The 15,249-nt window shown below is 68.8% G+C and overlaps 1 protein-coding gene across 2 annotated transcripts; it reads right to left on the bottom strand.

Annotated features, from left to right (window-relative positions):
- Window positions 1–3,133: 3,133 nt before the first annotated feature.
- RHOG (ras homolog family member G) lies at window positions 3,134–14,239 on the bottom strand. Of its 2 annotated transcripts, none has more exons than XM_054210614.1 (2): window positions 14,089–14,239; window positions 3,134–4,587 (listed from the first exon to the last, which is right to left on the bottom strand). In XM_054210614.1, exon 2 carries the CDS (start codon window positions 4,547–4,549, stop codon window positions 3,974–3,976), a length of 576 nt encoding a protein of 191 aa, XP_054066589.1. In that variant the 5' UTR covers window positions 4,550–4,587; window positions 14,089–14,239; the 3' UTR covers window positions 3,134–3,973. The 2 variants fall into 2 exon arrangements, with proteins under 2 accessions (XP_054066589.1, XP_054066599.1); XM_054210624.1 differs by lacking the exon at window positions 14,089–14,239 and adding an exon at window positions 11,230–11,366.
- Between the last annotated feature and the right edge of the window lie 1,010 nt (window positions 14,240–15,249).

Raw genomic sequence — 15,249 nt, forward strand, 5'->3', positions numbered from 1 at the left:
ACAAGAGGGCAATTTGTCACAGTGAGAACAATCAGCCACTGGAATAATCTCCCCAGGGAAGCGGTGGATTCCCCAGCATCGGGCACTTTTAAGGTCCAGCTGGACAGGGCGCTGGGCCATCTTGTCTAGACCGTGCTTGTGCCACGGAAGGTTGGACCAGCTGATCCCTGAGGTCCCTTCCAACCCGGGATTCTGGCATTCTGTGATCCCGGGCGCTGGGACTGGGGTGCAGGATGCAGATCCCTGGGGCCGGGGCGCAGGATGTGGATGGCTGGGATGTGGATCCTAGGGGCTGGGTGAAGGACATGGACCCTGGGTGCTGGAATGTGGGCTGTGGATCCTGGGGGATGGGGCTGGGGTGAAGCACATGGACCCTGGGTGCTGGGGTGCAGGATGTGGACCCCGAGTGCTGGGTGAGGCTGGGGCAGGCTCAGCAGGGTTGGAGGAGGCCGGGAGCTGGCCGGGGAGCCAGGCTGGAGGCGCAGAGCTCCTGGGCTGAGTCCACCCTGCAGCTGGCGGCTCCGCTCCCCACCCGGCCCCGGGGGCCACAGACTCGGCTGTGGATGCCACGGGGCCGGTAGCCAGCACAGCCTGGGGGAGCGGTGCCTGTGACCAGGAGGGCTGGGGTGGGCACAGCTGGGGGCTGGGGCACAGAGCTGGGGCTGAGTTGGGGGCTGGGGAGCTGCCCGGAGCCCCAGTTTCCCTCTACCTCGTGCTGGGGGGTCCTGCTGGGGCGGAGGGGCCATGGCAGGGCCCTGAGATCATTGGAGCCGGGCCGGGGAGCAGCTGGGAGGGGAACAGCCATGAGGTCATCCCATCGCTCCAGGGCCAGGGCAGGGCCACATCCCGCTGCCTCTCATGGCATCCTGCCCCGGGGTCCCCGCCTCGTCCCAGCACGCGCTGCGCCACCGGACCCCAGCGGGGTGGCACCTCGCAGCCCCTGCCTGCACCCTGCCGGCACCCTGCCTGCACCCTGCCAGCCCTGGGGATGGGGTCTGCGTTGGTGCCCTGGCAGGAGACCACTGGGCAGCTCCTGCCCTGGGCATGGGGACATCCCTGCGGTGGCACCCTGGGCGTAGTGAGGGTCCCCCGACAGTGCAGGGCATCCCAGCCCCCCAGCTCTGCCCTGTGCAGCCCCACACTGTGGCACCCACGGCTCTGCCGTCAGCCCTGGCCCACGGGAGATCTGTGGGGTGGCACAGCCCCTCATGCGCCAGTGACCCCGCCTGCAGCCCTGGCCCCAAAGGAGGGAGCCCCCCACAGCAACGCATTCCCCCTGGGACAACAGTGGGGATGAAGGTCAGATCCTGCTGCTGCAGTGGGACCGGGATACAACCCTGCCAGGACTGTGCAGAGGGAGCAGGACATGGCTATGGCCTTGGAGATGCCCACACAGGGAGCAGGACATGGCCATGGGAAGCCCCCATGGAGGGAGTAGGACATGGCTATGGCCTTGGAGATGCCCACACAGGGAGCAGGACATGGCCATGGGAAGCCCCCATGGAGGAAGCAGGACATGGCTATGGCCTTGGAGATGCCCACACAGGGAGCAGGACATGGCCATGGGAAGCCCCCATGGAGGAAGCAGGACATGGCCATAGAGATGTCCACAGATGGAGCAGGACATGGCTATGGCCTTGGAGATGCCCACAGAGGGAGCAGGACATGGCCATGGGGAGCCCCCACGGAGGAAGCAGGACATGGCCATAGAGATGTCCGCAGATGGAGCAGGACATGGCTATGGCCTTGGAGATGCCCACACAGGGAGCAGGACATGGCCATGGGGAGCCCCCACGGAGGAAGCAGGACATGGCCATAGAGATGTCCACAGATGGAGCAGGACATGACTATGGAGATCCCCCACGGAGGGAGCAGGACATGGCCACAGAAATGCCCCACAGTGGGAGCAGGACATGGCCGCAGAGATGCCTACGGATGGAGCAGGACACAGCCATGGGAACCCCCCCCGAGGTGGGAGCAGAATATGATCATGGGGATCCTCCACAGAGGGAGCAGCACATATCCACAGAAATGCCCCACAGTGGGAGCAGGACACGGCCATGGGGGTCCCCCACGGTGGGAGAAGGGATGACCATGGTGATGCCCCACAGTGGGAGGAGGATCTGGTGCAGCCAAGACCTGCAAGCCCCCCAGGGACAAGCTGGGGCGATGCCCCACACTGCAGGCTCCTGACTGGGGGTCCAGGATTGGGGGTGGGGGGGCACGCTTTGCACCGGCCCCAGGAGGCTGCGTCAAGGCATGGCGGTGGGAGGGGGATGGGAATGGGATGTGGCCGGAACCACCCTGCCTCGAGGCACCATCGCCCACGCCGGCCCCCGGCGGCCCCCCGGCTCTGGCCGGGAAATGGCAGTGGGGAACAAAGGCAGCTTGTGGCGGGCGCCGGGTCTCTGCCCTTCCTGCAGGAAGGCCCCGCGGGCAGACAAGGGGCCCGTGTGCGCGGCGGCGGGGGCTCTGCCAGGTCTCGCCGGATCCGGCTGCCCGCCAGCACGTGCCGGCAGCCCGCGGGGGCTGGCGAGGGGGCGGCGAGCGCGGCCCAGCGCCAGGGCTGCTGCCGGGCCCTCACTGCCGCCAGCGGCGCCATCAGCACTTGGCGGCGGGACCCGGGGTCCCCCAGGACACCCCGGGCGCGGGGACACGGGGCTCTGGCCTCTGCCTGCAGCTCTGGAGCGGGGCAGGACAGGGCAGAGCCAGAGCTGGGGGGGCCGGGGGGGCTCACAGGGAGGGGACCTCACTCCTGCAGCCCCCTGTGCCCACCCCTGCAGTGTCCCCATCCCCGGTGTCCCCATTCCCACCCAGCACCATGTCCCCACGGCCACCCCCTGCAATGCCCCTGTTCCTATCCCTTGCAATGTCCCCAAGCCCCCCAGCAAGGGAGCTCAGCACTGGCCCCGAGTGGACGTGAGGTGGCCAGGGGGGGTCAGGGCTGGCCATGGCAGGGGCACCCCGGGCTTCCCCTGGCCATCAACCCCCCCCAGGCAGAGACCCCATAGCTGCCACCAGCACCCTCATCTCATCCCTGGCAGGGCGAGGGGTCGTTGCCCAGCTCGGGGTAGGACCACCCGTGTCCCCCGGGGTGGCTGCAGGGGTGTCCCGGTGCCCGGGGACGGTGGGCACGCGCGGGAGAGCACAGGAGACGGGGAGCTTGGGCATGTCTCTTTTTATTTAAGGAGAAGCAACTCGGGGAGCGGCTGGTGAAAGGTGAGTCCCGCCGCCCTGCGGAGCCCTGGCACCAGCTGGCGCAGGACCACGCTCCTCTGGCAGAGTCCACCGGCAGCGCTGGCTCCGCTCCCACCAGGGCTGGACTTCCCCAGCGCTGGCCCCAGGGAGACAGCGACGCTGCGCGGGGCTGGGCTCACCCCAAACACCCCCCAGAAGATCCCTGGTGCAGCCGCCGGCACCTCGCGGCAGGACGGGGCCACACCAGCGCCGGGGCAGCGGGATGCTCGGAGATGGCCAAGTGCCGGGGCTGGCACAGAGGGGCTGAGGACCTTCCCCCGCGTCCCCCGCAGCCCCGCTGGTGCAGGGGATGGGGGTGGCAGGTCCCCATGGGGTGCTCGGGGCGGGGGTGGCAGGTCCCTGTGCAGGACTTGGGGCAGGAGGGGGGCATTCGGCCACCCCGGGCATCCCCTTCTCAGGAAGCGTCGCTCTGTGCTGGGACCGGAGAGGAGTCACCCAAAAGCAAACGCTGACAGCCAGGGCCAGGGTGGGGGTCCCGCGGGGCTGGGGGAGCCCCGCTGCCCGCGAGGCGGACAGCCAGTTAGTGCAAACGAGGTCTGTATTATTAAAGCTGGCGGCTTCGGGCTGGTGGCCCCGGTCCCACCGTCCCTGGGGGGGGCAGCAAGGCATGGGGACGTGGGGGGGAGCGGTTCTGGCAGTGCCGGGCAGTGTCTTGGCGGGGCAGCGGGGCCGGGGCAGGGGCAGGATCGTCTCTCGCTGGTGGCCCGCAGCCCCGTCACAAGAGGACGCAGGGCTTCTTGGGCTTGGCCGGGACGGGGTTGAGCACGGCCCGCACCGCCTCAGTGAAGACATCCTTGATGCCTTCCTGGTTGAGCGCCGAGCACTCCAGGTACTTGACAGCACGGATCTGCTTGGAGAGGCTGATGCCTTGCTGGGTGGTGATGGGCGCCTGGTTCTGCTCCTTGAGCCGCTTCATGGTCTCGGGGTTGTTTCTCAGATCCTTCTTGGTGCCGACGAGGAGGATGGGCACGCTGGGGCAGTGGTGGCACACCTCCGGGTACCACTTGTGCTTGACGTTCTCGTAGGAGGGCGGGCTGGCAATGGAGAAGCAGATGATGAAGACGTTGGTCTGGGGGTAGGAAAGCGTCCGAAGGCGGTCGTACTCTTCCTGGCCGGCTGTGTCCCACAGGTTTAAGTTAATAGTCCTGCCATCCACCGTGTTCTGGGCGCTGTAGTTGTCAAAGACGGTGGGGATGTACTCCTTGGGGAAGGCGTTGGTGGTGTAGCAGATCAGCAGGCAGGTCTTCCCCACCGCCCCGTCGCCTACCACCACACACTTGATGCTCTGCATCCCTGCAGCTCAGCGTCCCTCGCGTCCCCTTCAGCAGCCTGCAGGGAGGGGAGAGGGTCAGGGGAGGGGGACATGCCGGGGCTGGGGTCACCGTGGTTCCCTCACTCGGGCTTCCTGAGGACGGAGGGTGCAGAGGGGCAGGTCATACTTGCTTCACCCTCCATCCCGCGGCTCCTGCAGTGCGCAGCAGCCCAGAGACCCCCCTTACAGGCAACCACATCCCCTGACCCAGGGCAAAAGTGTGTGTCACCACAGCTGGCGTGCACAGGGACCGCGCATCGTCCCCGGGACGGTGCTCCCAGGATAGCCACGCTGCTGCAGCACCCTGTGCCACGTCATGCTGTGCCATGCCATGCCATGCCGTGCCTCCAGCCCGGTCCGGGACAGGGGCAGCAGGGCACGCAGGTGGAAGCGGATTTGGGCTGTGGGACTGTGCAGGCTGCCGTCGTGTCCCCCAGCCCTGGTGCCCGGTGCTGCACACGCCGAGCGGGGCTGGTGCCAGCCCTCAGGGCTGACGTCCGCTCCGGCAGCTGTGTTTATCCCCAAGCCCGGTGCGCGTTTCCCTCTTCGCCTTCCTCAGGTTCCCTCTGCAATTGCCATTAAGGGCCGCATCCTGCTCCCCTTCCTGCTGCCGGGCGCTGCTGAGCCCAGCCCTGTGGTGGTGCAGGGACACTGCACGGTGCCCGGGCTGGAGGGTGCCCACCCGTGGGACCGGCAGCCCCTTTCCCCGCCAGGATCCGGCCATCGACGCAGCAGCTGCCCCCAAGGATTTATCACAACGTAAGGGTTATCTCGGCCAGGGCAGGGGCTCACGTGCCGCAGCCACGGGGAGGGAGCGGAGGTGCTGGGGATGCCACATCAGCCCAGAGCCCTGGGCTGGGAGGGGGCACACCCTTCCCCAGAGCCCCCCCGGGGCTGCAGGCCTGGGGAAGGGTCTGTACCCCCTGCCCTGAGCCCCCCACCGGGCCGGACCCTGCCCCCTCGGATGGGGAAGTCGCTCTTCCTCTTCCCGCCCTGACACCCGGCTTCCTGCCCGCGGCGAGGCCGGCTGCGCCGTGACCCCCGCCCTGCCTGGCTCCCCGCCCGCCCCGCTGCACCCCCGGCTGCAGGCAGGATGAGGCGGGGGGGTCCCGGCCCCAGCGCCACTGAAGCCACCCCGTAGCGCCGTGCCTCAGTTTCCCCACTGCTAAAGTGTGTCCACAGCGTGGGGGGGGGATCCCCCTGGGTCTTCAGCCTATGAATGGGGCCACAGCACTGGGGAGCAGTGGGGCCATCGCAGGCAGCCCCCCCTTCCCCGCCCCCCCCCGCCCGCAGCAGGAAGCCACTGGCCACGGCAGCGCCGGGGCTGCGGGATCCCGGCGGGTGACAAATAAACACTCGGCCTTCGGCCTCGATTTTCTCCCCGCTTTGGTCACGAATGCAGCCTGGAGGATTTCCGGAGGGGTGCCCCGGGGCCGGGGAGGTGCTCGGCGATGGTGCAGGCAGCAGCAGGCAGCAGGACCCCCGCGGGTGTCTGCGGGGCTTGGAGCAGCAGCACGAAGCTGGGAAGGAGGGAGAAGAGCTAGAGTGGTGGGAGCAGGAGGATGGAGATGGGGACAGGAGCAGGATCCAGGCAGTGGGAGAAAGAGGCGGATCAGGGCAATGGGATCAGGAGCAGGGTGATGGGGACAGGGAGCAGGATCCAGACAGTGGGAACAGGAGCAGGGCAGTGGGAGCAGGATCAGGGTGATGGGGACAGGAGCAGGAGCGGGATCCAGACTGGGAGCAGGAGGCAGGGGTGATGGGAGCAGGGAGCGGGAGCAGGGTGATGGGGACAGGAGCAGGGGGAGCAGAATCAGGGCAGTGGGAGAAGGAGCAGGACAATGGGAGAAGGACATGGATCAGGGTGATGAGAGCAGGAGCAGGGCAGTAGGAGCAGGATCAGGGTGATGGGGACAGGAGCAGGATGAGCAGGAGCAGGGCAGGGGGAAAAGGAGGTGGATCAGGGCAACGGGAGCAGGAGCAGGGTGACAGGGACGGGAGCAGGGTGACAGGGATGGGAGCAGGATGAGCAGGATCAACGCAGGGGGAGAAAGAGGTGGATCAGGGCAATGGGAGCAGGAGCAGAATGCGTGGGAGCAGGATCAGGGCAATGGGAGACCGAGCTCCCGCCATGGCTGCGCGGGGCCGTCTCCAGGGACGGGCACCCTCCAGGGAGGCTGTAACTGCCCCCCCCTGCCTCGTGCCACTGTCACCGTTCAGCGCCATGGGGACGCGGGTGCTGCCACTGGCTCCTCGCCCGCCACCCCCGCAGCACCGAGCGGGCACAGCCGGCTCCCCCGGCATCGCGCCCAAAACACCCCCATACTGGTGTCCAGCCCTGGCCACTCTGCTTGCCCCCAGCCACCGGGGGACCAGCGGGACCACGCAGACGCAGTGGGGATGTGGGACGTGGCACCCCATGGCCCCCGCGCCCCCTCTGTCCCGCAGCCACTCCCTCTCTTTGCCCAGGGCTCCCGGGGCAGGGGGGACACAGCCCCTGGAAGGGGACACAGCCCCCGCCATCGCGCCATGGTGGGGACCTGGCTGTGCTGGTTGGGACCCATCTGACCCAGTTTGGCCCTGTCTGACCCAGTTGCAACCCATTTCACCCCGCCGCCCACAAGGTTCAGGGCGTACGGGCCCCCGCTGGCCTTGCTCTCCCTCAGACCCTCCAGGGCAGCCGGCAGCGCCGCTGCAGAGGTTTTTTTCCTTTTCTGATGAGGCCAGGTTGAAGAGATGGCAAAATTAAGACTTTTCCTGGAAAGCCATTTTGGTTCATATTTGAGATTTAAATTCTCTTGTCTTCCCAAGCCAGAGGCGCCGGGGAGCCGGGAGCTGGGAGCGGGGGCCAGTCGCTCCCTGGCCGAAATAAACCCAAACTGGGCTTTGCTTTGTGAAGAAAAAAAACACCCAAAAGGTTATTTCTAAATCCTAGCCTTTGGTTTTCTTTGCAAAACCATCCCCCTCGTGGGGCCCTGGGGAGCGGCCATGTCCCCGGGGAACCTACGGGGCAGGACGGGAGGTGCACCGAGCGGCACCAGGCTCAGCCGGGCCGGGGGAACACGCCGGGGGTTTAAGACCACCCGAAGGCAGGGCTGCGGAGCTGAAACCGGGGGGGGTGCAGCGTCCCCGCTGCAGGGACATCACCGGGGGGGACTCAGCCAGGAAGTGCGAGGGGGTGCGATAGATGGGGAGGGCAGGGAGGTGGAGGGGTGCCGGGGGAACGAGGGGCAGCACCCCAGAGCGGCAGCCACCCCGAGGCATCACAGGGCCCGAAGGTGCTCCGTGAGCCCCCCTAACAGGGCACGCAGCCCCCTGGCACCCCCAGGCTCCTGCTGTCCCCGTGGCCCACCCGGTCACCAGTGTTCCCAGCGCCCATGGGCACCCCAAGGTGACCAGCGTCCCCACCGGCACCCTTAGACCCCGTAGCTATTTGCACACTGGGCACTTTGGCGGAGGGTCCCCGCTGCCCCTCAGGCTGGTGTCCCTCGGCTGCCAGGACCCGCTGGCTGATGGTGTGACACCGGGGGACCCCCCCAGGCTGGGGCAGCGGGTTCCAGCTGGGGTCACCCAGCTGCGGTGGGAGCGAGAGGGGTCCCACAGCAGCCTCAGGCGCCAGGTCAGGGGTTGTGGGGGCAGTTTGCTGCCCTGAGAGGCTGCCGGGGGGAGCCGGGGGCACCGGGAGCCCTCCCCAGCACAGGGAGCAGTGGGGTCCTGGGGACACCCCATGGGCAGAGCAGTTGGAGGAGCCACGGCCGGGGCCCGTCGCTGGCTATAAATAAACACCCGGGGGAAGGACAGGGGCAGGAAGAGCCGCCGGCACCCAAGGACAATGTTGGCAGCAGAACAGATGGGCAGGAGCCGGCCCCGGCGGAGGAGCCGCCGTGGCCAGAAGCGGGGTGCAAGGGGTGGCTCGCATGGGACACAGGGACAGAGTGGTGCCCCCCGGCTGCAGCCCCCCATCCCTCGGGGAGCGGGGTGGCCCCTGAGCACCAGCCATGGCCCTGCGACAGTGGGGGACAGCGTGCACTGGTCACGCCGAGTTCAAACCCTGCACCACCAAACCGGGGGCCGTGGGCACGCCGGGGTGAGCTGGCACCCAGCAGGCACCCATCCCCATCCCTGTCTCCATCCACATCCCCATCCCCATCCCCGTCTCCATCCATATGCACATCCCTGTACCCATCCCCATCCCCGTCCGCATCCCCATCCACATCCACATCCTGGGAAAGGCCCGGGCTGAGTCAGCGGGGCTGCTAAGGAAGGGGACAGGACGCGAGTGGAAACGCTCGTGCCCATGAGGTGCCCATGAGAAGCATCGCTGCTATGGGGAATGGAGGAGGAGGAGGTGACAAGGGACAGGGAAGCGCTTCTCCATAACCCAGGGCCCCAGGGTGTAGGCTTGCCACGGGCAAGCAGCAAACGTGGGCACAGATGCTGCCTGAGGAGGGGCCATGGCAGGATCCCGGTGCTCGCACAGGGCTGTTTTTGCTCTCGCCATCGCTGGCACCGCGGGCACTGCCGGCTCCGGGTGCGGGGCCGGGGGCAGTGTCATGGCGAGGGGACGCACAGGCACGGCCACGCTGCCTGCAGGCACAGGGCGAGCTGCTGCCGAGGAGGGGGCTCGGTGCAGACAAGAGCCCCCGCAGCAGCCGAGGTCCCCAGCCCCGCTCTGGGTGCCATGAGGGGGATGTGGGTGGCAGGAGGGCTTGGGCTTCGGCTGCGGCCCCCCTCGGAGCTGCCCCCTACCAGCTGCAGCCCCCGGGGCTCTGTCCCCCATCCCAGGTCCTGCTCCCCACCCGTCCCCACATCCCGAAAGCCCCAACACTCCCTCGGCTGCCTGGGATGGATGAGGGGTGTCATGGGGGCTGTGTGCCCCCCTGACCTGCAGCCATATGGGGTCCGACCCCCCCAGCCCTCCCTGCCCCCTGAAAGACGACAGGAGGGGCAGTGAGAGCCCTGACAAACCGGGGAACCCATCCTGGATGGGGCTGGGGGTTGCCTGCTGGCATCCCCACGGTGCCAGGCCGGGGGTGGAGGTGGCCCGCGGTCCCCGCAGCATCCCGACACCAGGGCACCCGAGGGTCCTGCAGCCCCCGGACAGCCCTGTGGTGCCTGGGGACACGGGGTGAGCTTGGTATGCTGCCCGCCCTGCCTGCACTGCCCTGCCTGCACTGCCCTGCCCGCTGCCTGCCCTGCCCGCCCTGCCCGCTGCCTGCACAAGGCCAGCTCTGTTCTCCCGGGAAGTCCGCATGCCACAGCACCTTTAACCCATTCTGCCCCCCCAAAGGATGCCGAGGCACAGGCGGCCTCGTCAGACCATGGGGCACAAACCCCGTGGGGTACCGGAGGTGCCTGCCCCTTCCCAGCCCCACAGGAGGGGAACCGGAGGAGGAAGAGTCGGAGCACGGCAGGGTCCACACGGTGCCCAGCCCCGGGGCTCAGCACCCCCCACCCCAGCAGGACCCCGACCACCCTCCCCACCCTGGGGGACGTGGCACCCCAGCACCCTAGGGTGCTCAGACAGGATTTGGGGTGCTTGGGAGAGGGTGCGGGTGGGCAAGTGGGGCTGCGGGTGATGCCCCACGACCTTCTCTCCCCCCCCACCTCGGCCCCACCATCGCCATCACCACCCCCCGGGACGGGAAAAGCAACTCATCTTTTCTTCAGCAGAAAAGGGAAGCAAAACCCGCTCGCCAGCTCCCAGCCCGGGCATCTCCCCGCTGGGTTTTTCCGCTGGGGGAGCGGAGCAGCCGCCCCCGTGGGCTCCCCTCCCGCTGCCGGCCTCAGCCCCCGCGGCACCCGGCGCCACCGAATCCCCGCAGAGCATGCCGCGTGGGCTGTGCACCCTGCGCCCCCCACTGCACTCCAAGCCATGCACCCTGCACCCCACACTGCACCCCACGGCCCAGAGCATGCACCCTGCACCCCACACTGCACCCCATACCCCACAGCGTGTGCCCTGCACCCCACACTGCACCCCATGCCGTGCGCCCTGCACCCCGCAGCACACCCTGTGCACCCTGCACCCCACACTGTGTGCCCAGCACCCCCACACTGCACCCCCACACCACACACCATGCACCCTGCACCCCACACTGTGCATCCTGCACCCCCACCCTGCACCCCACACCACGCACCCTGCACCATGCGCCCTGCACCCCCACACCGTGCACCCTGCACCCCCACACCATGTGCCCTGCACCCCTACGTCGCACCCCACACCACAACACCGTGCACCCTGCACCCCACACCGTGGAGACGGCGAGCTGTGCACAACAGCCCCCACATCGTACGCCATCCAGCCGCCCTGCACCCCACACCGTGTGCCCTACACCCCACCACCCTGCACCACAAACTGTGCACGGGGCATGGTGTGCAACAGCCCCCACATCACACAACACCCAGCCCACCCCACACCCACGCCCCACAGCAGGCAGCCCCCCCTGCGCGGTGCTGGCAGGGAGCAGCAAATGCATCCCAGCGCGTTGCTGCCGGCACCCGTGGGCCAGCCCGTGTGTCCATCCCAGACAGACAGACCAGGCCGGGCCGAGATGGGGGTCAGCAGCCACGGTGGCTCCCGCAGCCCAGCGCGGCCCCCACGGAGTTGCCGCCAGCCCAGCGGGCAGAAAGAGGAAACTAATAAAATCTATAAATACCAAGCAGGGACCCCGTGGGGCCAAGCGCTCTGCCGTGGGAGCGGGGCGGTTTCTGCCACGGCTGCGGTGGGGGTTCGGCGCTGGGCGGCCGAGACGGGGTCCCCACTCCACGGGATGCTCCCCGAGGTGTGCTGCCACCGGTACCCCCGGCTCTGCCCCAGGGCTCTGCCGTCGTGGCTAAAATAACTTCCATGCTGAGTCGAAGAATTTTGATTTTCCTCATTTTCCAGCTGCAGGCTCGTTGTGACTAATTTCCTCATTTTATTTCCCTCCCGGGCGGGTGAGCTCTACGCCGGGGCCCGCTCTGCCCCTTGGCATGGCTGCGGCTGCTCCCTGCCCTCCGCCTCCTGCTCGATGCGCTGCCAAAGCCAGCGGCACCGGGGGTCGCAGCCGGCTCCAGACCCCCCCAGGGTGATGCTGCTGCCCCTGAGCCGGGGCCAGCCCTGGCCAGCAAACCCCCTCCCCGAGCCGGTGGTGGGATCGGGACGGCATCGACCAGGGCTGCTCCTGGTTGTCTGTCTTGGGGGGATCCTGGGATGGACAGAGGAATGATGGATGGAGGGATGGATGGGGATGGATGATGGATGGAGGAATAGGGGGGATGATGGATGGATGGAGAGGATGGATGGACGGACAGACAGACGGGGGCCAGCCAGGCCACTCTCCATGGCCTCGGGGTGAGAAAACAGCCCGGCGCTGCTCACACCGCCAGCAGCTCACACTGCCGAGGCACAGCGTTGAGCACACCAGCACTGGGCCAGTTTGGCGCCTCTCGACGCTACAGTCGAACGAAAGGTCCGGGCGCGGGAGGCCCGACCCCTGCTCGCAGCCCACACCAGGCACACACCGTCCCTGCACCCGCCGGCGGGCACCACCGCTGCCACGAGGTGTGCTGGCCTTGGCCGCCTCCAGCATCACCAGAAATGCCCTCGCATGCATGGATGCTCCCGGCTACCCACGACCCGTTCCTGGCTACCCCACACGCCAGGGTCCCAGCGCCAGCCCCGCTGCCCACCCAGCCGAAACACCCGCCACAGCTCAGCCCCGGTGGCGGGGCCTGGACTGACATCCCCGCGTGCCACCGCTGGTACTTCTTCCACCACAAAAAGAGGAGCGAGCCCAGCGGGACCCCAGCTCAGGCACCCACCATGGATCTACGGCTACAGCGTGTCCCTCCCGGGGGGAGACGTCTCCCCCAGGCACTCGGGTACCCACTGGTGCCCCTGCTCTGCAGCCAGCTGGCAGCGGGACAGCACCGAGAGGCGGCGCAAGCTGAATCGGGAGCTGGTGTTTGACCAACGGCACAGCACATCCCCCCAGGGCCCCAAGCGCATCCCCCAGTGCCCCCCAGTGCCCCACACCAGGAGGGGAAGGGAGGACAGGGGAGTGGAGGGCAGGACAGGGCTCCCCGAAGCCTCTCCAGAGGTGACCCCCAACGCCAGCGGGTTTCACAAAGGGTGAGTCGTGGGGCTGCAGCACAGAGTCACCATCCGCTCGCCCAGGGAGGGCCTGGGGTGGCCCTGGGGGGGGTGAGGGGCAAACAACAGGTGCCCGCCACAGCCAGTCACCCACCCCGGGGACAGCCCTGTCACACCGCAGAGCTGACGCTGTCCTCTGCCACCCCCGCAGCTCCCAGCATGCTGCAGTGTGTGAGCACACGGCACTGCGAGCGCTGTGGCGTGCGAGGAGGAGCACGGCACTGCGAGCGCTGCGGCGTGCGAGGGGCACGGCAGTGCTAGGGTCGCGGTGTGCAGTGCCATTTCTGTGCCGGCTCTGCTGAATGCGCGTTGCAGCACGCCTATTGCAGCGTGTTGCGCTCTGTGTTGCGGCGTGTGACAGCGCGTGCAGGTGACGCGCCTGTCGCAGCGCGCGCAGTGTTGCAATGAGCATCGCAGTGCGTATGTGCCGTGCAGTGCGTGTCATAACGGGCCTGTTGCAGGGTGTCTGCAGTGCGGTGCAGTGCACGGGTGCTGCAGTGGGTGCAGTGTGTGTCTGCAACGATGTGCGGTGCAGTGGGTGCAGTGTGTGTGTGTGTGTGTGCAGTGCCCTGCAGCATGCGGTGTTTGTACCTTTCAGTGGGTGCAGGGTGCGGTGCAGAGCCCTGCAGTGCATGCAGTGGGTGTTGCAGCGGGGTGCCCGGCGTGCAGCAGGTGCAGTGGGCAGTGCAGGGGGCAGGGGGTGCAGTGCAGGGGGTGCAGTGCAGCGGGTGCAGTGCCCTCTGGCGTGCAGTGCAGCCCGTGCAGGGCCAGGCGCGCCGTGCAGTGCCCCAGCCGTTCATGCAGTGAGCGGTGCGGCGTGTGCAGTGCGGGGGACGGTGCGGGCAGTGCCCGCTGCAGTATGGGCAGGGGCAGCGGGCGCAGTGGATGCAGTGGATGCAGCGGCCCCGCGGCGGGGATCGGGCCGTGCCGGGCCGGTTCTGTCCCCACTCTGCCCCGGCAGCTGCCGGCCCCGCTCCCGCCCGGGGCTCCGCACACCGAACTCCCGGCACCTCCGACCCCCGTTAGCCCGGACCACCGACACACCGTCACCCCTGACGCCGTTAGCCCCGGACCCCCGACACGCCGTTAGCCCGGAATCCCGTTAGCCCTGGACCTCCGTTAGCCCCGGACCTCCGGCACACCGCTACCGCGGACCCCCGTTAGCCCCGGACCCCCGTTAGCCCCCGCCCCGCTCCGGGCGGGTCCCGGTGCCGCCCCCCCGCCCTGGCCTCGGCGGGCGGCTCCTCCCGCCGCCCCGACGAGGAGCCCGACCCCGACCCGGTACCGGCCAGGACCCCCGGCAGCGGGACCGCCCACCCCCCTCCCGGTGTCCCCGGCCGGGTGTCCCCGTGCCGGCAGCGGGACGCGGCTCCGCACTCACCCCGGGGCATGGCGCGGCGGGCGCGGGGCCGGGACAGCAGGAGCAGGAGGAGGAGGAGGAGGAGGAGGAGGAGGAGGAAGTCGGCGGCTGCCTCCTCCCGCCGCCCCAGGCGGTCCCGCGGAGAAACTTCCCCCCGCCGCGCCCGGCCCCCGCCCGCCCCGTCGCTTCCTTCCGCGGCCCGGCCCGGGGCCGGCGCCTCCCCCCGGGACGGGGCAGGGGCGGCGGGGGCGGGGGGGTGTCCCGACGGAGCGCAGCCCCCCACGGCCCGGCCCTGGCCCCCCCCGCCCCCCGGGGCCGCCCCGCCCGGACAGGGCTCAGGCCAGAATTCGGGGGGGGGCTGGGGGAGCCGGGCCGGGGGTGTGGGAGACCGAGTTGGGGGGCAGGACCCCGAGTACGGGGGTACGGGAGGACCCCCGAGGACCCCGGGGGTACGGGAGCCCAGGTGGGGGTGTGGGACATCGGGTGGGGGTGTGAGACCCCGGGCGGGGATGTGGGAGCCTGGGCTGGGGGGGTAGGACCGTGGGCTGGGGATGAATGAGCTGGGCTGGGGGTGCAAGGACCCCAGACTGGGGGTGCAGGACCCTGGGTTGGGGGTGCGGGACATTGGGTGGGGGTGTAGGACCCCGGGCAGGGGATGTGGAAGCTTTGGTTGGGGGTGCAAGGGCCTGTGCAGGATACCAGACTGGGGGTGCGGGACCCTGGGTTGAGGGTGCAAGAGCTGGGCTGGGGGTGTGGGACATTGGGTGGGGGTGCGGAACCCCAGACTGCAGGTGCAGTACCCCAGGTTGGGGGTTTAAGAGCTAGGCTGGGGGTGTGGGGACCCCAGGCTAGTGGTGCAGGACCCTGGGTGGGGGATGAGAGAGCTGGGCTAGGGGTGCAGGACCCCTGATTGGGGATGCAGGAGCCTGGACTGAGGGTGTGGGAGCCCGAGTTGAGGTGCGGGAGCCTGGGTTAGGGGTGCAAGAGCTGGGATGGGGGGGCGGGACATTGGGTTGGGGGTGTGGGAGCCCAGGCTGGGGGTGCGTGAGCCCAAGTTGGTGTGCGGGAGCCCAAGTTGGGGGTGCAGGGCATCAGGGGTGTGTGGGGGACCCTGGGCAGGGGATGCGGGAGCCTGGGCTGGGCGTGCAGGACCCCAGGTTGGGGATGCAAGAGCAGGGCTGG

The sequence above is a fragment of the Rissa tridactyla genome, chromosome 1 (genome assembly GCF_028500815.1).
Source record: "Rissa tridactyla isolate bRisTri1 chromosome 1, bRisTri1.patW.cur.20221130, whole genome shotgun sequence".
Lineage (NCBI taxonomy): Eukaryota > Metazoa > Chordata > Aves > Charadriiformes > Laridae > Rissa > Rissa tridactyla.

Bases quoted from the DNA above. Each gene is read 5' to 3' on its own strand.
- RHOG (XM_054210614.1), bottom strand. From the start codon at position 4,549: ATGCAGAGCATCAAGTGTGTGGTGGTAGGCGACGGGGCGGTGGGGAAG.